The sequence below is a fragment of the Crocuta crocuta genome, unplaced genomic scaffold (assembly GCF_008692635.1).
Source record: "Crocuta crocuta isolate KB4526 unplaced genomic scaffold, BGI_CrCroc_1.0 scaffold292, whole genome shotgun sequence".
NCBI classification, from domain to species: domain Eukaryota; kingdom Metazoa; phylum Chordata; class Mammalia; order Carnivora; family Hyaenidae; genus Crocuta; species Crocuta crocuta.
This window is the reverse complement of record NW_027528370.1, coordinates 832,413-852,298: the sequence shown is the minus strand read 5'-3', so window position 1 is coordinate 852,298 and position 19,886 is coordinate 832,413. Positions and strand designations below refer to the sequence as shown.

At 35.1% G+C, this 19,886-nt stretch overlaps 1 protein-coding gene across 1 annotated transcript in view; it reads left to right on the top strand.

The window, feature by feature from the left end:
• THSD7A (thrombospondin type 1 domain containing 7A) overlaps positions 1 to 19,886 on the top strand; it is a 417,169-nt gene that overhangs the window by 235,839 nt on the left and 161,444 nt on the right. The window contains exons 6-7 of the mRNA XM_077754232.1: positions 14,792 to 14,947; positions 16,171 to 16,383. Coding sequence (XP_077610358.1) covers positions 14,792 to 14,947; positions 16,171 to 16,383 — 369 coding nt within the window. The remainder of the gene's footprint in view (positions 1 to 14,791; positions 14,948 to 16,170; positions 16,384 to 19,886) is intronic.

Genomic DNA, 19,886 nt, shown 5'->3' with positions numbered 1-19,886 from the left:
TTGTAGACACTCCGTAAACAGTTGTTGGTGAATTAAGTAAATATTCATGAGACAGACCTGATCCTGACAAACTATAAGGAAAAATTGAAGACTGATTACAAAGGCTTAAATAGAGAACATTAACTAGATTTGGAATCAGAACTAAGATAGGTAAAAATAACTAGATGGGCCAGAAAATCTGAGTAGGCCTGGAACCAAGTAGCCCATTATGACAGTAGTTAATTTTAAGAATAAGTAGTTTTGATGTTGCAGCTCAAGGCTACCCACAAATCATGCCTTTGGCCATTACCTCCTTGTTCCAGGTTGTACTTTATTTTTTAACTCCATGACATGAGAAGGAAAAGCCATACAACTTTTTCAGAAACTTTTGGCAAGTTTATCTTCTCTCCACACAATGATCAGGAAATAGGATTCTATAGTTAGAATTCTGTACATGGAGATTTTTAGAATATAATGGAAATTTTCAGGAAAACCAGAAAATCTCAGATTGGAGATATTTACTTCCATCTACTTCTCAGTAAGGTGTGGTCAGATAGTAATAGCAGCAGCAATTTGCTGTGGAGAAATTTGAATGAGTGCAAGTTCAGCATAGATGTTTTTACCCCAGAAGAACAGGGAAAAGTTGATAAAATTTGTCAGCGAATATGGTTGCACACTAGTCTACACTTAAGTCATTATTCACAAGTTATTTCTTTCTTTAATACCCCATTAAGCGTGGTGTTATGGACTGAAGTATGTTCCCCCCCAAAATCACATGTTGAAGTCCTAACCCTCATTGTGACATTTTTTGGAGACAGGGCCTGTAAAGAGGCAATTAAGGTTAAATGAAATCAAAAGAGTGGAACCTGAATCCATTAGGACTGGTGTCCTTGAAAGAAAAGGAAGACACACCAGGGATGTGTGCACACAGACGGGCCAGGTGAGGACACAGCGAGATGGCAGTTGTCTGCATTTCTTGCCACACCTCTACTCTGCAGTACCTTGATCTTAGACTACAAGTCTCTTAGAATTGTCAGAATATAAATTTTGTTATTTAAGCCACTTATGATGTGGAATTTGGTTATGGCCTCCCTAGCAGACTAATACACTTAGTCCTCAGAATAATATTTATAGCAAGTATGTGGAGCTGGTGACAGACCTTATTTGATTGATATTTCAATTCTTTTTTATTACTCACTTAGAAACAAAAGTTGCAATTCTTTGAAATGCTACCTGCTAAGATTTTCTGTCATTATATTGTGATAACACAAGTGCCAAACTGCTTCTTTTAATTAATACTATCCATTAATGTTATTTTCCAAGTTAAGGACATTGTAAATGGGGATTTGAGTCAATAATTGTGTGTTGTTGGAAGAATTCAGAGTGAGTTTTACATAGACCGTGCTACAATGTGCCCTATTTTAAAAAAGGGAAGGGGAACCCGATTCCATATTTGCATTGTTGGAACAGATGGTACATCATTGTAGTAGGAGAGTGAAGTGTTTGTCAAGCTGTTGATACAGTTTGTGAAATTTAAATCTTAACATGATTGGCACTGCTATGAAGATGCTTGTTTTGAACAATCTCCTATACTTTTAAATATTATTATGTGAATCAGGGTCACTGAGAGAAATTATGTGACATATGTTTGTTCCTATAAATACTTAAAAAGATAGCACTGTCCTGTTTTATTAGAGTCGAGACCTAAAATAGTTTTTTTTTTTCCTGGGCAATATGGCATTGTGAGCATAGGCATATGGACCTCTCTTTCTAAGTCCCTAAAATGACCAGTGAAATATGCAAATAGAGGGAAAAAATGGCATCAACCCTCAAAACAAGGAGAGAGCCCATCTAGAAGCTAAATCTTTAAAGGAGTGTCTGTTTGCTAAGATGATATCGATACAAGATTGAAGAAACAGAAGCCTCGAGGCAAAGGAACAACTCTTGTGTCATTGAGTGGAGTCTTTGAAAAAAGTAGGCAGAGATGCTGACCACAACCCAGCAGAGTGAAGGCTGGAAACAAGAGCAGTAATAGGTCCATCACTCAGTGCCCTCCTGACTCTGCTAACAGGTGTCCTTCAGACAGCAAACCAGCCAGTGTGTGTTGAGCTCTTTACAGAGAAGGTGATTTTCCCAGAAATCTGTCCATATCTTTTAAACACAGCTAGTGTTCATGTGGTAGCTCTTTCCCCACAACCGGTCTCCTCAACACCCATAACTGACAAGATAAAACCAGAATATTCAGCTGAGAAACAAGAAATAGGGATACTCCCTCTTATTTGTAATGTAGACTTAAATATCCTTTATTGGAATATTTTAAAAGAACCTGATCTAAATTTATGAAATGAACCCACTGTAACTTCCACTTGACTAAAAACCAAAATGGAGCAATCCTAGACTGTCTTTACCTCCCCAACAATAAACAAGCAGAAAAGTCAAGAGGCCTTTATAAAAGTACTACAGTTCCAAATACAGGCACCTCTGAAATACTCTAATGTAAGAGAAAAAAAATTTTATGTTTTCTAACCTCAGTCAAATATTGTGATCTGTGATCTCAACAAAATTCAAGAGGTTATCCAAACAGCAAACACAGACAAACTGTGATAAAGTTAGATGCCTGGGGATGAGAATCAAGGCTATCAATTTATGAATTGCACAAAAGTGATGAGTCTGTTGGATACTGAAGAGTTAATTATGATGCAGAAAATGATCACAAGAACTATCACATATGCTTTATACAACTATACAGATGGTCCTGGACTCAAGATGGTTCAGCCTAGGATTTTTCAACTTTATGGTGGCGTGAAGTGTTATATAATCAGTAGAAGATGGACTTGGAATTTAGAATTTTTATTTTTTTCAGAGATAACAATATGTGCTATGATATCCGCTCATGATGCTAGGCAACGAGCTGCAGCTCCCAGCTAGCCACATTACCATGAAGGTCAATAGCCAGAATACCTACAACCATTCTGTTTTTTACTTTTAGTATTCAGTAAATTGCATGAGTTACTCAACACTTTTTATGAAATAAACTGTAGGTTAATATAAATGTTCTGAGCATGTTTCAGGTAGGCTAGACTAAGTAAGCTATGATATTTGATAGATTAGATGTATTAAATGTTTTCTTGGCTTAATGGTATTTTCAACTTATGTTGGATTTATTAGGAACCTAACCGTATACATCAAGGAAGATCTGTGTAATGTCTTGGGTTAATATAAGAAAAGATTTATCAAAACCAATAGTTCAATCTGAGTTAACTATAGTCAGAAAGGACTGGCAGTGAGCTTTGAAGCACATTAAATACTAAAAGACAATTGTCAACAATTGTTATAAATATAGTTCCAAAATTGATCAAAGAATAAGTGTATTATCTTAAAAAACAGTGCCCTATATTATTAAAAAGAAATTGATGGATTTTATGTCTCCATAAATAAATGTCTGAAAAAGATAAAAGAAATTTCTGTGAATAATACACAAGAACAGCTTCAAAAAACTTTAAGCAATCACTGTTACATGTAGAACTTGATTAATTTTCAGAATAAAAGTTTTATTTGCTTGATGTCAATTCTTGAGAGGAAATTTATAGTGCCTCTAGGTGACATGGAAATGGGTTCAGTAGAACCTTCTTGGAATTAAAACTGCTTTGGTTAAATATGCCTTAAATTACTATGACACATTTATAATAATTAAGAAAAATAAACAAAATAAATCACTGTTGACACTCTTGTTGTTGGCTCTACAGCACCCTTTGGCATATGGTTCCTAACACAAAGGTAAGGGCTTTACACAGAAAAGGCATTTAATACTTATTTTAACCGACTGAATGACAGAATAACAAAGAAAAGGAAAGCTGTTTGTAACTGATTTTATTTTTAAGTCTTTGGAATCCCTTTTGTCAGTTCCTATACAGAAATTAAGATTTAAATCCAGGAGAATTTCCTTGTAATTGTGAATTAGCACTCAAAGAAGCTTGTTCAAAGAAACAGTGCTATTTCTATAAAAAGGCAGGTTTTCAGGGAAGACAATGGACAATAAATGCAACCTCAGGAGTTCTTGAATGCCTCAAATGCTCGGCTGTTTTGCTAAATGAATGAATGAATTATTAATCTATTGCATTTTTTCAACCTTTTTTCAACCTTCTAATATATCTTTTGAATGACTACATAAAAGGCATATTATTTTACAAATAAGTCTGGAGTAGACTGAGTATGAGATCTCTGATTTAAAATATTTTGAGAATCCAAATAGATATTCCCATGGTGGAAAACAGTTAAAAATGCACATGTGGCATATTCTTTAGCATTAGAACAAAAATTAGTTTAAAAAAAATCATTGTTAGAAATGGATGACAGTCTAGACTGTTCCTTATTAAAATACTGAGGATTCATTTTCCAGATGATATTCCCAATATTTCCATTCCTCTGTCACCCCTCACAATAACCAAATAGGCTGTTTTAACAACTCATTGCATTTTATAGTCACAACACCCTTCATATTAGACTTCTCGGAGTTGAGGTAAGAAATGGGGGAAGAGCATGGATTCTACTAATTGCCATATCATAGTATAGCAGAGAGGATAAGAGCACGGCCTCTGCAATCAAATGTCAGCTGCCATTAACTAGCTGTGTGATTTTAGGCAAATTACTTAATCTCTCTCTTGCTCAGTTTCCTCATCTTCAAATTTGGGATTACAGTTATACCTATGTCATGAGATTGCTCTGAGAATTAAAAAATTAATTTGGTAAATTCAGTAGAATTATCTGTTCTTGTTATTATCAGTATAAATGCAGAACATTTCATTTTAATAGTAATTTAATTGGACAGCATGTTCTTAATAGAAATTTAGTTTTTATTCCCAACTGACACACGAAAGTGAGAATAATTGTCACTGCTAGACTCCCAGGGTTGATGTTGTATTATCTTGTTAGCCTCATTATATTATTATGTTAAAATGACACAATTTCATAATCTCTGTTTTTTAATCTCCAATATATTTTAATATATTAGCATATGTGTATCTGTATTTATATAAATATATATAATTGAAACATCCTTATGTATCCTTCCAAGATCACAGGGAGTCGTAGCTTGAGATCCAGACTGAAGGAGCCAAACTGCCTGGATATAAACCCAAAATCTACAATTTCCTCATTTAGTGACTTTGGGGAAAGTTACTTAATCTCTCATCTCTATACTTAGTTTCCCCATTTGGGAAATAATTATTCCTTCCCCCACATAGGGATGATTGAAATACCCACCCCTATGGAGTTTTATAAGAATTAAATAAGTTAGTCTTTGTTAAGTACTTTGTTAAGTACATTGCTTAGCACATGTAAATACCAATAAACATTTGTTATTAAATGAATACATCCAACTGTATCCACAAGTAGAACTCCTATTCTAATTTTATATTTAATATTCTTTGTTTTTCTTTTTGTATTGACTTGTATGTATTTGTATCTCTACTCTTTAGCCATAAGCCACCAGGGACACACCTGTATTTGAATAAGTTGTGTTTATTACTTACGGAACAATAAAAAACCCTTACCATGGTTAATGGTGGGTATCTCAGTAGGAGTATCAGAAAGCAGTTATTATAGGATTTAGGTCACTTGAGTGAATTTTAGGAGAATTTAAATAAGTGGACTTTGCTGTGGATTGAATGCTATAAGGAGGCAGGGGTAATCTGGCGGAGTATCTTGATAAATGTTATTTGGAAGGAGGAAACTCTGGAGGGAGGCTATAGCTGTAATTGATTTCTTTAAACAAAAAAAAAGCAGAACTCATTATCTGGGAGAAGGGAACATTTGATATTTTTGTGGTTCTCATAGTGACTTTGTTTTTACTTAGACAAATTAAGTAGTCTAATTTTTGGTCTTAATCCATCATAGTCTAGAATTACCTTAGTTGATGCTCTGTGAAATTCTTTGTGTCTTTATGACCATGGCATAGCTCTGAGTGCTGGCCCAGCTCCTAAAAAAGAAAAAAGAAAAAAAAAAAGCCTGCCTGAAACTATGAGGTGGACCACAGTGGTTTAGACTTCTCCTCTTTCCCAGACTTATGTATTTATCTCAAATCATGATGATATTGCTTGTTTTTTAAAACTTTGTATGGATAGTATCATTTAGTATATATTCTTGTACTTTCTTCACTTTTTTGATATATTTGTTTAATCATATTGATGATTGTGTTCTAATTCACTTATTTCTACCTCTGTATAGTGTTATATAGTATGGACAAGCCTAATGTAATATTCATTCACTTTTTCTTGGACACTAGAATTATTTATGGATATTTGCAATTACAAACAATGCTTCAATGATAATTCTTATCAATATTTACTCAGGAAAATGTCTGATAGTTTTTTCAGGGTATATACCTAGTAGTATGCCCATCTTCAACCATTGTTAAAATTTCCAAGTTGCTTCCTAAAATGGTTAAAATAACTTAGATTTCCGGCAGCATTTAACTATTCTGGTTGCTTTAGATCTCCTCCAGCACTTGATATTGTCAAACTTTTAAATTTTTAACAAACTAGTGGATATAAATTTCATTGCAGATTTTACTTATCTATTCTGTCTGATACTCTTTGGCTTTTACTGGTTAAAAATTTCGTCTTTTGCATTCCCTCTGTCTTGCTTTCTTTGTTCCTCTATTTTTGTGTTTTGTTTTATTTGTTCTTTTTTGGCTTCCTTTGAATTTATTGCATCACTTTTGTTGTTATTACATTATTTCTATAGGTTTGGAAGTTATACATCTTTATCCTATTTATAAAAAGAGATTACTTTAAAATGTCAAGTTATAGATTCAAATGAATACAGTCTGTAATTAACCTGTTTACCTTCCTAAGGGCTACACAACCTACATACTATGTAGTCTTGTATTTTAGTTCTATTTTGTGCCGTATAACTCTCTTGGTTAGTTTTCTGTTGCTTCCATAATAGATTACTGCAAACTTAACACCTTATCTTAGAGTTCTGTAGATCCCAACTCTGACATGGGTCTCTTCAGGCTAAAGTTCAAAGGCTTAGGGGAGTTATATTCCCTTCTGGGAGTTCTGGGGTAGGATCTATTTCCTTCTTCATTTTGAGTTGTTGACAGAATTTAGTTCCTTGCAGTTGGAGTACCAAAATCTCCATTTCCTTGCCAGTTGTCCATCTGGGAACTGTTCTTAACTTCTAGAGGCCATTCATATCCCTTGGCTCTTTCCCCACTCTCTTTAGAGTCATCAGTGGCAACTCAAGTCCCTCCCTTCCTTTGAAGCTCTTCTCTTTCTTCCATCTCGTCTTTCTGACCCATTTGGGAAAGGGTCTCTGCTTTTAAAGACTCATGTGGCTAGGTTGAGCCTGCCTGGATAATCCAGAATGATTTCCTAATCTCATGGTTTGAAACCTGCATCACATCTATGTAGTCCTTTTTTCCATCAGGATAATATATTCACAATTGCAAAGACTAAGGCATTGAATCTTTGGGGGACCATTATTCTACCTACCATACCCTCTGTTAAATCATTATAATTATGTTTTTACATTCAACATTTACTTTTACTCACATGTAATATTTTCTTTGATTGCCATTCCATCTGGCATCTTAGACCTTGCTTCTGTATTCATGTTCCTTTTTATGAGAAATAAGTCCTTTGGAAATTTCTTTAATGATGGTCATTATAAATTTTCATTTCTGTCTGAAAAATGTCAGCTTTTGTCCTGATAATTAAAGAACTCTAGATATGTCATTCTCGGCCTCCTACCAGGCCATTAAAACTGAAAGTTAGGTGACCTGGGGTCAGTAATGCCCCACAGGAGAGGCTAGCTTTAGGACTCTAGTACCATATTGAGTTCATGCTCTGGATTTGAAGAATCTTTTGAGAATTTTCCTTTCTTGTGATCCCAGTTGTAAAATTGAAAGGTTTTATTTTTAAATAACATATATGCTTCTGTTTCCGGGAAAAGTAGAGGAAATGTCATTGTTTCCTAATAATACATAGTAAATAAGCCATAAGACAACTCTGAAAGTTGGAGAGGAGAGAGCAGACAGGATAGAGATCTTTAGACCCCAGAAACAACCAGGTGATGTTTTCTGCCTCCCATATCTCAGACTTGGAGTGAAGGAAGCCAGCAATCCAGAAATATCAGTGGGTATAAATTTTTAAAATATCTTAACAAATTCCTCCTTTATTGCAATATAATTATTATCATTTCTTGTATTATAAATTTCTTCTAATGCAATATAAAAATTGAAATCTATTCCGTACCTAGAAAAAATAAAACTTGTAATGGGAAAAACGACACCAGTAGGTAGAGTGGATTTAAAATTATGATCCAGCTATACATGTTCTTCAAGAAACCTACCTCAACTATAACAGTGTACCCAGATTGAAAGTAAAAGATAGAAAACAGTATATCATGGAAATATTATGGAAAGAAAAGCAGGGGTGCTATGTTAGTATCAGATAAATTAGACATAAAAACAAAAAAATATAGAAAAGAGCATTATATAATGATAAAAGGGTTAAAAGGATCAATCCACCAAGAAGACAAAGAAAAATTAAATGTGTATGTACTAAAAAATATACCCAAAAGTATGTGAACAAAAACTGATAGAGGTAAAAGAAATACACAAATTCACAATTAAAATCAGAGATGAGAAGATCCTACTTTCAATACTTAATAGAACAACTGGGCAGAAAATCAACAAGCATTTAGGAGAACTGAACAACACCATCATCCAACAGAATCTAATGGATATCTACAGAACACTCCATCCTATAAGAACAGAATACATCTTCAGGTGTCTGCAGAACACATACCAAGGTAGACCATATCCTGATTCATAAAACAAACCAATACATTTAAAAGCATTTAAATCACAAGGAAAGAATGTGTTCTCTGAGCACAACTGGAATCACATTAGAATTCTGTCACAGAAAGAAAATAGTAAAGTCTTCAAACACTTGGAAAATAAATGACATACTTAAATAACCCATATGTGGAAAAGGAATTCTCAGGGAAAATCAAAATACTTTGAACTGAATGAAAATAAAAATATATCACTCTCTGTGTGACACAGCTAAAGCAGTGCTGAAATAGAAATTCATAATACTAAATGCTTATATTAGAAAAGAGGATAAGACAGAAATCAATATAATCTGAGTTCCCACTTCAAGAAGCAAGGAAAAAAAGCAAAATAAGATGAAAGCCAGCAGAAGGAAGGAAATAATAAAAATAAGAACAAATGGAAATCAATGAAATTGAAAACAAAAGCAATAAAGAAAATCAATGAAACAAACCACTGATTCTTTGAACAGACCATTAAAATGGAAGTTTGTAGCAAGGTTGAGAACATAAAGAGATAAACATGGTAATTTAACAGAGGATATCACCAGAGACCTTACAGCCAGCCAAAGAATAACAAGAGAACAGCACAGCTTTATACACATTAAATTGACAATGTAGACTAAATGGAAAGAATCAAAAATTCAAAATGAGAAAAACACAACCTACCATAATTTGCTCAATATGAAATAGATTATTTTTGTCCAGCAAATAGGAAGAGACAAAGTACAGCAAGAAGGTAACTACAGACCAAAATCCCTACTGAATGTAGATAGAAAAATTCTTAACAAACTATTAGCAGATAGATTTCAGTAATAAATTATAAGAATTAATGACTAGAATCAAGTGCAGTTTATTTAGGGAGGCAAGTCTGGTTTACTATTGAAAACTGAATTGGTGTAATTTACCATATTAACAGGCTAAAAAAAATCACTCGCTAATAATAGTCATGGTAAAAAAAAACATTTGACAAAATGTAACACCTACTGATAATAAAAACCCTCAGAAAAATAGGAATAGAAAGGAACACCCTCATTTTGATTAAAAACATCTATAAAAACATTTAGCTAAAGGAGTGCCTGGGTGGCTCAGTCAGTTAAGTGTCTGACTTTGCATCAGGTGGTGATCTTGCGGTCCAGTCTGTGAGTTCGAACCTCATGTCAGGCTCTGTGCTCACAGTTCAGAGCCTGGAGCCTCCTTCAGATGCTTGTCTCCCTCTCTCTATATCCCTCTCCTGCACGCTTACTCACACGCTGTCTCTCTCTCTCTCTCACACACACACACACACACACTCTCTCTCTCTCTCAAAAATAAACATTAAAAAAAATTTTTTTAAAGAAAACATATAGCCAACATTATACTTAGTAGTGAAAGGCTGAGTATATTTTTTCCCTAAGATTAGAAACAAAGGAATAGGACGCAATCCTTGCCTTATCCCTCCACTACTCTAATCTCTCCAAGACTTTCTTCTCTGTATGTCTTCACACAGCCACCAGTCATTGGATTTAAAACTCACTCTAGTCCCATTAAATACATTTTCAATAACCTTATTTCCAAATAGGGCCATATTGTGAAATTCTAGTGGCCTGAATTTGAGAGGGTAGGGAGGCACAGGGAGACACTGTTTAACCCAATACATGTACCCTGGTTTTATCAATGTCGACATTGTGGTTGTGACATTATAGTGTAGGTTTGTAAGATCTGACCATTGGTGTTACTGGTAAAGGATACATAGAATCTCTGTGATGTTACAATGTCATGTGAATCTGTAATTTTCTCACAATGTAATATTTAGTTTGAAAACTCCTATATGCTGCGGCAAATACCAGGTGGTTCAGTAGGTTAAGCATCTGACTCTTGATTTTGACTCAAGTCATGATTTCATGGTTTGTGAGCTCAAGTCCCATGTCTGGCTCCACAAACACAGCATGGAACCTGCTTGGAATTCTCTCTCTCCTTCTCTCTGCCCCTACCCTGCTCATACTCTCTGTCTTGGTCTCAAATAAATAAAACTTAAAAAAATTTTAAATCATATTTACTATTCTTAAGTGTTATACAGTGGATGTATCTTCAGAATAGTTCATTGGGTCCATTGTTGAAAATAAATACCTTAAATTTACTTTCTATCATATTCTTTCCATTGTAATGCGCTAAAGATAAAAATACAAAACATTTCAGACCTATAAAAATATACTGGTCTCATTTTGTTTTGTTTTGTTTTATTAAGTCCAGAAAAGTTTGGATATTCTTTTATGACCTCTCAAAGAATGCAAGGTACATATAATTGAATACCCTTTAGATCATATGAAAACAATGAAATGTCCCCTTTATTTCAAGAGATCAACAATAAGACATTTTAAAAGTCTTTTTAAATGTTTATTTTTGAGAGAGAGAGAGAGAGAGAGAGAGAAAGAGGAGAAGGCCAGAGAGAGAGGAAGACACAGAATCCAAAGACTGCTCCAGGCTCTGACCTATCAGCACAGAACCCTACACAGGGCTCCAACTAATGAACTGCAAGATCATGACCTGAGCTGAAGTTGGACGCTTAACTGGCTGAGTCACCCAGGTGCCCCAGCAGTAAGACACATTTTAAAAAATGAATAAACTTTCTTTGAAACTTAGACTGAATGAACGATATTTTAAGTGATAAAATTATATGAGTAATGACTGAACCATTGTAAGGAATTCAAATCTCAATATTTGAGAATATGGGATGAGCAGTAAACACTGAGTTATGTAATACAGAACTATAGGATTTATATCTCATAGATTAAACAGAGTCTAGTACATTCTCCTGCATCTGTCCGTTCTTTACTTCATTTATTGAATCACATTGATTCCAAACAATTCATGGGCAAAAATAGAATTGGCTTATAGGTTTAGGAGTTCAGCTAGTATCTGTGATTAATAGTAATATATACTCTACACCCCCCCCAAAAAAAACTGTAATGAAAATCACTAAAGGCATAGAATCATATACACAAGAAATATATATACATATTAATATATTTATTTACATTTATACAGGTTTAAAGTATCTTAATTTCTCTATGAGCTTCTAAATGTGAACCATGTGGTATATGTATAAATATTTATATTTATAAAGGTATCTATAAAATTGAGGTTATTTTTCAATAACTTTATCTCAGTATAGACTTGGTTAGCTTAATAGATCTGAAGAGTATTTTGCTTTAAGTAATCTTTCTGAAGGCTTTATCCATCATATTTCTCTTTTAACAGCCCAAGAACATTCTTATGACTGATTATTCTATTTGATTCATTTAACATACACCAAAAGCTAGAATTTTAAAAAATGACCAGGTAATGGAAACATAATGTGTTATACTGTTTTCTTGATAAAACCTGTTTCCTTTCTAAAATTTTCAACCTTATATATAAACTATACTTCTTCAGGCTCTAATAGTCCTCACAATTGCATAGTTAAGGAAGCCTCTGCAAAAAGTAGACTTCCCTTTGTAGTAACAATTTTCAAAACAATATAATAACACTAAATTCTAAAGTTACTTTTCAATTGAAAGAAAAAAAATGGAGACTTTGCAGGTAATTTAATTGCTATTCAGTTGCTAATTTAAATGATAGTCTGAAGGATTCCACAAGTGAACAAATTGCTTATGTAATTTGCAGTTACAGCAGTTTTGTACATACTGTAGCTTTGTATTAGTCAAGGTTCTCTAGAGAAACAGACCAACGAATATATGTATCGATATATAAGAGGAGATTTATTATAGGAAATGGCTCCCACAGTTATGGGCATGAAGTCACTGGTATAATTCCTGGTTTTCCAGAACCAGGAACTCTGATGTCCAAGAGCAGAGAAAGATGAATTCCACACCTCAGAAAGAAAGAAAGTTACTTTACCCTTGTCCACCTTTTTGTTCTATTGGGGCTTTCAGTGGATTGAATAATGCCCTACCCACATTGGTTAGGGCTGTCTTCTTCACTTAGGGTACTTATTCAAATGCTAGTCTCTTTCACAAACATCCTCACAGACACACCTAGAAATAATGTTTTACCAGCTTTGTGGATATCCCTTTCTCCAGACAAGGTGACATAAAAAATTAACCATCAAGACTCTTAAGCCTGTAGGGATATTAAATCTCTTTTCATTTTATGTGAAATATGTATCATTGACATCAAGTTATTTTTTTATTTTTATTTTTCTAAGTTATTTTTTTATATGCAAAGAAGTGAAGCATTTATTTCTGTAATTTCTGTCATTAGTGTGCCATATACTTTCACTGTTGGAAACCAATAAGAGTAATCATTTTTGCTTTGGCTGATGTAACAGCAATAATTCTGATAAACTTCAGCAAGAATGTTCATGGTGCTCCATACTAAGCAAATTAGGAGTGCCCCAGTCATTTATTTTCACTGAAGTGGGTGGGCTCCGGGAGGAGTGAAAGGAGAGAGGAGAGAGAGAGAATTTCAGTGCTCCTAAGAGGAAAAAGAAAAATTAAAATACAGAATAATTTTCAGAACTGAAAAACTATTTTTTAAACATTTTTAAAACATTTTTATTTGTTATTATTGAGAGACAGAGCATGAGCATGCGCAGGGGAGAAGCAGAGAGAGAGGGAGACACAGAATCTGAAACAGGCTCCAGGCTCTGAGCTGTCAGCGCAGAGCCCAATGCAGGGCTTGAAATCACAAACGGCGAGATCATGACCTGAGCCAAAGTGGGACGTTTAACTGACTGAGCCACCCAGGTACCCCTGAAACACTATTTTAGAAAGAGGAGTTAATATAATAGCCTTCAGGTAGCATTTATGATCATGTATGTTTGTACTTGTAGAAAGTTAAGGAATGTATAATGCCTACAGTTTGCCTTAGAGTTTAAACTACACGCAAATATATTTAGTACGTTTATTTAAAAGTTAGAATAATAAATTTTGAAATATCTTGATTTTTCTATGAGCTTCTAAATATAACCCATGTGTTTGGAATTTGATAGTTCTTTACATAAAGAGAATGAGAATTCTCTAGATCTCCCTTATTTCAGTCCTTTATGAAAGGGTGGACATTCAAATTAGCAGACATAAACAGCAGGTAGCTTTTATTGAAGGGAATGTCTAAGACATTTACTTCTCAAAATTTATACCACAAAAGCAACTTATATACTGCTTAAGTTGATTTTCTTCTGCTGTCCATATAGCTTCAAATATATTTCTTTCTTAGTCATTTTTAACCAGAACTATGGACACATGTTGACATTAACTGTCAACATGTGTCCTATACAAAATAGCCAAACTCCAGGCATCAAAATAGAAGAGAAGCAAGGGTAAACAAAAGTAGATGGGTTCATGGGTCAACTTATGAACAGATGTGGTGAATAATAAATTAGTTGCCTTAACAATTCTGAGATTTGGATCACATATGTAAATAATGCATACTGTAAACGTTCTGAAAAGTATCTGGTGAGGCGGAGAGAGCCACCCCATTGGTGGCATAAGCTCTTTATTACATCTACTGCTTAGCCCTTTGGAGACCAAAATGAAAAGGAGACTGTTCCAGCAGAAGCTATGCGGTGGATACTTTTCCCGTGTATATTATTGCCGTTGACCTTCTCCCACTGTGTTGGTATCTCTAAAGCAGATACCACTTACTTAGAATCTAAATATAGAATTTTAGAGATAAAATTAACCTGAAGGATTATTTTACTGATTAGGAAAGTTAGACTTGACATTATTAATCACATGGCTAATAAGTGGGAAAGCTGGAGATGACCAATCTCCAAGACTTCTAGTCCAGTTTCCTTGGACTATACTATACTGCACCCCCCCCCCACTCCTGCCCCCACCATTCCCTCTCCTTTTATTCTAGGATATAGCCAAGAAGCAGTGGAATAATGTCTTGGTGGCACTTGTCTTTGTCCATATATACACAGAAAAATCATATTGTTGACCATAACACTTTGTTTAATTCTTAAGAGATCTCTGTATTTTTCTCCAAACAGCCTCAAAACCAGTGGACTTGAAATCATGCACCGGCCCTGTCCCTAATACTACACAGCTGTGCCACATTCCCTGTCCTATTGAATGTGAGGTGTCACCTTGGTCAGCTTGGGGACCTTGTACTTATGAAAACTGTAATGACCAGCAAGGCAAAAAAGGTATGTCCTATTAACATGACACGCTTAAAACTCCCATCAGTTGAATCAAATGTGAATTATTTTAAAATGCTCCTCCCTGTTACTTGTGATTATTCATTTGTGATATTTTCCAGAATGGCTAAAGAGTATTGATTGCAAAAGATGAATAAACCTACTCTGATGTTGGTACCAGAACATTAAAACTGAAGTTAATTATCTAAATCTTTGTCCACTTATCTCTAAAAGAGATATAATACCTGCTACGCAAGTTTTCTCTAAAGAATCAGTGGGATAATAAACATAAACCACTTACTTCAATGCCTAATCCATAGCTCGTCCTCAATAGACAGAACTCCTTATTACTTTGAAGGTAAAAAAGAAAAAAAAAAGCTTTATTGTTTCTATGAGGCAAATGATATATCAGTGAGGAATAGAATAAATGCAGTGGTTTCCTTTGTGGTTGACATAGCGGGTAATTTTCACATGATCTAGTAGTTGAATACATTTTCTTGTTTCCTTTCAAAGACAGTCTTCCAGTGATTCTAATATGTTTACATAGCAATAAACAGACATTATTTTGGTATGCACTGTCCAGAAGGACAACACTTAGGTGCCGTTCAACCACAGGGCACAAATCTGAAGACTCCTCATTAGAGCCTCGATGCCTTATATCACTAGTTCATATTTCCAGAGGCTCTAAAATCAACTGAGGGTCAAATAGACAATTTATCTGGGACCATGCAACTTCTCAGAGGTATCTTTTCAAATTTAATTATGTGATAGTATTGAAGAATTCAAAGTAATAGCACTTTGGTCACGAATATGTCCAAACAATTTGAAATTTCATTGTTTCTCTGAATATTTTATAGCAACAGACTTTCCAAATCAACCAAAACCATTCTGTGTATGTGTGTGTGTGTGTTTTCTGTCTATCTATGTATCTGTCTTTCCGTCTCCCTCTATTTCTGCCTCTCTACCTCTCTCCCATCCTATGAAGGAGATGATAGGTGTATGACTTTGCTTCTTTTCCCTCTGTGGCCATTCTGTTCTTTCATTTCTTTATCCATTTAATAAGTGATTAATGAGCTCACATTAAGCTAGAGTTTGAGGATACACCAGTGATTAAAGCAGGTCTGACTTCTACCCTCTACCCTCATCCAGCTTTTACTCAGGTTTTTATTCAGCCTTCTGAAATACTCAACCATGACAGAAACAATAAATATCTTCCTTCCCCAATAATTCAGGTTTCAAGCTGAGGAAGCGGCGTATTACCAATGAGCCCACTGGAGGTTCTGGTGGCACTGGGAACTGCCCTCACTTACTGGAAGCCATTCCCTGTGAAGAGCCATCCTGCTATGAATGGAAAGCAGTGAGGCTTGGAGACTGTGAACCAGACAATGGAAAGGAGTGTGGTCCTGGCACTCAAGTTCAGGAGGTCGTGTGCATCAACAGTGATGGTGAGTCAGGCACATGTATCTACCCTGCTTTTATGAATGTCTGTTTAACCCTGGAGATATACCTTACCTTATGGTAAAATCTCACACCCCTTTATCATAATGTGCTCCATTTACAAACACAGAAATAGCTGTTACTTCTTTCTTTCTTTCCCTCCTTCCCATCTTCCCTTCTGTCTCTTTCTCCTCTTTGTTTCCTTCCATCCTTCTTTCCTTACTTAATTCCTTCTTTCTTTTTCTTTTCTTTCCTTTCCTTGCTTTATTTTCTCCCTTTTCTCTCAATCTCTCAATTAATATCTCACTCTCTTTCTCTCTCTCTCTCTGTCTCTCTCTCTAATGGTGGTAATGAGGTACTTTGAACATTAATGGTATTTTTTAAATTTGGAAGCCACTAGCCGAGTAAGAATTACATCATCATCAAGACAATAAAGTATTAAATTGCCATTTTAAAACAGGGGCACCTGGCTGGCTCAGTCAGTTAAGCGTCTGACTTCAGCTCAGGTCATGATCTCAGGCTTCATGAATTCCAGCCCTCTGTGCTGACAGCTCAGAGCATGCAGCCTGCTTGGAATTCTGTGTCTCCCTCTCTCTCTAGCTTGTGTGCTCTCTCACACTCTCTCAAAAATAAATATTTTAAAAAATTTCAAAATAGCATGAAAAGGTAACTTTTTCTAGGTCACATTTTTTATTTGCCGTAGATAAGTAAATAAAGGATTCTCAGAATTGGCTGACTTGAATTGAGAAGTCTCTTCCTCTTCAGTAATCTCTGAGTCACACTTAGGAAACCTGGAACTCCTCACGCCGTAGTTTAAAACCTTTGACTAAAATCATCTCCAAGGGTCCCTCCAACTCTCAAATGTTGTGACTCCGCACATTAGAGCAGCATGAGCACCAAGCCCCAGGGCCCCATGATCTGACAGTTTCTGCTGTTTACAGCACATGCAGAAACGTTCTGGTACCCCCTCATGGGCACTGGAACATCTGGTAACCGTCATAATTCCTTGCATCCTATTTTCTTCCAGCAAGCAGAATGGTTTCCTCCTGTGACTCAGTCACTGTTCCGTAGAGAAGGATACTCTCCAGGGTGAGACACTGACAGACACTGCTAGTTCTGAGAATTAGCCTTTCGACTTTGACACATATAGCGTTGTCTTTGCCCAGGGTCCGGAGTGGTCATGCGGGACAGCCTTAGGTAAAATCCAAACCAGCACTTGAGGTTGAAATGTGAGGAAGTGGATTATTGCTGCAGATATTTAGTGATGCATCTTATGTATTCTGCTTTTTTTCTAGATGTTCTGCCTTTCATAGATATAATTACCTATGATACATCCTCTCTTTAGCTTTTACCCAGTTCCACTCTAAGGGAAAGAAAAGGAGATTGACATCTAATGGGAAGAAGAAGCAAAGGAAAGGCTCTCTGTTGCACTTATCCACCAACTTCAGATCCTTATTTGGATTAGATGGCAATTTGTATTAACTTCTTTCTGAGTTGCTTTAAAAAGAGTAAGGGTCATATTTATTTCAGTATCACTGGTAACTCCCTTACTGATACTGCTTATTTTTTCCCACTGAATTCAAATAATTTTTCTTATCCTTCTATAGACCTTGGGAGGAACTATGATCCCACACGTTGTAAAACGTGTAGTTGAGTGAACTAAGGTGACAAAAACATCAAGATAAAAAGTTAATTGTGCATGGCATTTCTGCCTAAATATTATCTAATGAAAAATCAGATCTCACTTATTGCAGTCATCTTCCTGGATGTTTGTATGAATTCAGTATATTTTAATTATACTAGAGGAACTGGCTGTTGTAAACATATCAGTGTTTAATTTTAATTTTGTCAGGTAAATATTTTGCAACACAAGTAATCACCCCATAAATTGTCTTATGGGACACTAAAAAACAAGCAGAGGAAGGAGTTATGTATGTCCAATTATACTGGAAAAAAAGTAATGTACTTTTTTTCAATATAAAAAAATAGCACATTGGTAGCTCACAGTATATATATATATGGTATATATATATATATATACACCACACAGTATATATATATATGGTATATATATATGTATATATATATATACACCACACATATATATATATACACACACACACATATATATATATATTGATTTCACTTTGCCTCTCTTCCCTCCCCCAAAAAAATGAATTAAGGAACAGAAGCATACTATTGACATTCAATTTGTTACTACTGTCTTTTGTCAGGACATTTATTTCATTATTAAATTTTACTTGCTGACATGAATTTGTTGTGGTGCAGTTAGTATTTTAACTCTCTCAACTATAATGTAGAAAATCAAGAAAATTATTTATTATTATAAATCCTACAGGCTGCTCAAATTTATATATTGCTGAAATCTAGTTGGGCTGATAGAACAGTAGAAGCTGGAGACTTGTAAATGCTACTCCAGTATTATCATGTGGTCACCTGGTAAGTGTTTAGCAGCTGCACCAAATGTTGTTTTGTAATTAAATTGAACCCAGGGAATTGAAGTTGATTAGTTGTACAGACTCTACCTCTAGGCCTGGCTGCAGCTATAGATTTTGTTTTATAATTAAGTTAAAGCTCAACTAGGGAAATGAAGAATTAGAGCCTGTGAATGTTAGCAATAATAAAAAGGCCTTTTCCCCCCCACATTCCTCACAAATTTCACAACTTTCTTAATGACCTCAAAGCATTGAAAGTCTCTATTTTTTTCCTCTTAAATATTCTTTGTCCAGGCTTCCAAAGGTCATTAGGATTTGCTGCTGGTTATTGTTCATCTTTCCACTTGTCTTCCAAAGAGCAGGATTGGGGAGGGGTTTTGAGAGCACTCAGGAGGAATTTTACATAGATTCTCTGACAGACAGAGGTCGTAAACAGAAATATGAGATGAAAGAGAACTCAGAAGTCAGACTTTACAGAAAAAGGTAAACACTTGATGTGTAATAGAAAAAAAATACCACTCATAATTTAATCATCAGAGAAGCAATTCCCAATCTCTCAGCACAAATACAGAAACTACTCCAAAGGTCTGATGGTGACATTTGAGGTTGGAAGGGAGTTCCTACAGTTTGTTGGGCCTGTAATAAAAAACAAAATCTGCCCTATTTCAGTTTTTGTGAAATTTGCATGTTTTATTTAAAGGTATAAATTGGGTGTGGCAAGAGTACTTTTGGTAGTCTTGGCTGGTACAACAGCAGATTGGTTGGTTAGAGATATAACAAAGCAAGACTGTTAGGCTGAAAGTGGAAAAGAAGATCCGTTGTCTTATTTTTTGTTGTTTAACTTCTTTTAATTATTTTCTAAAATTTACTTCCAAGTTAGTTGACATGTAGTGTAATAATGATTTCAGGAATAGAATTAGTGGTTCCATATAACACCCAGTGCTCATCCCAGGAAGCATTCTCCTTAATGCCCCTTGCCTATTTAGGCCACCCCCTCACCCCAAACCCCTCTAGCAACCCTCAGTTTGTTTTCTGTATTTAAGAGTCTTTTATGT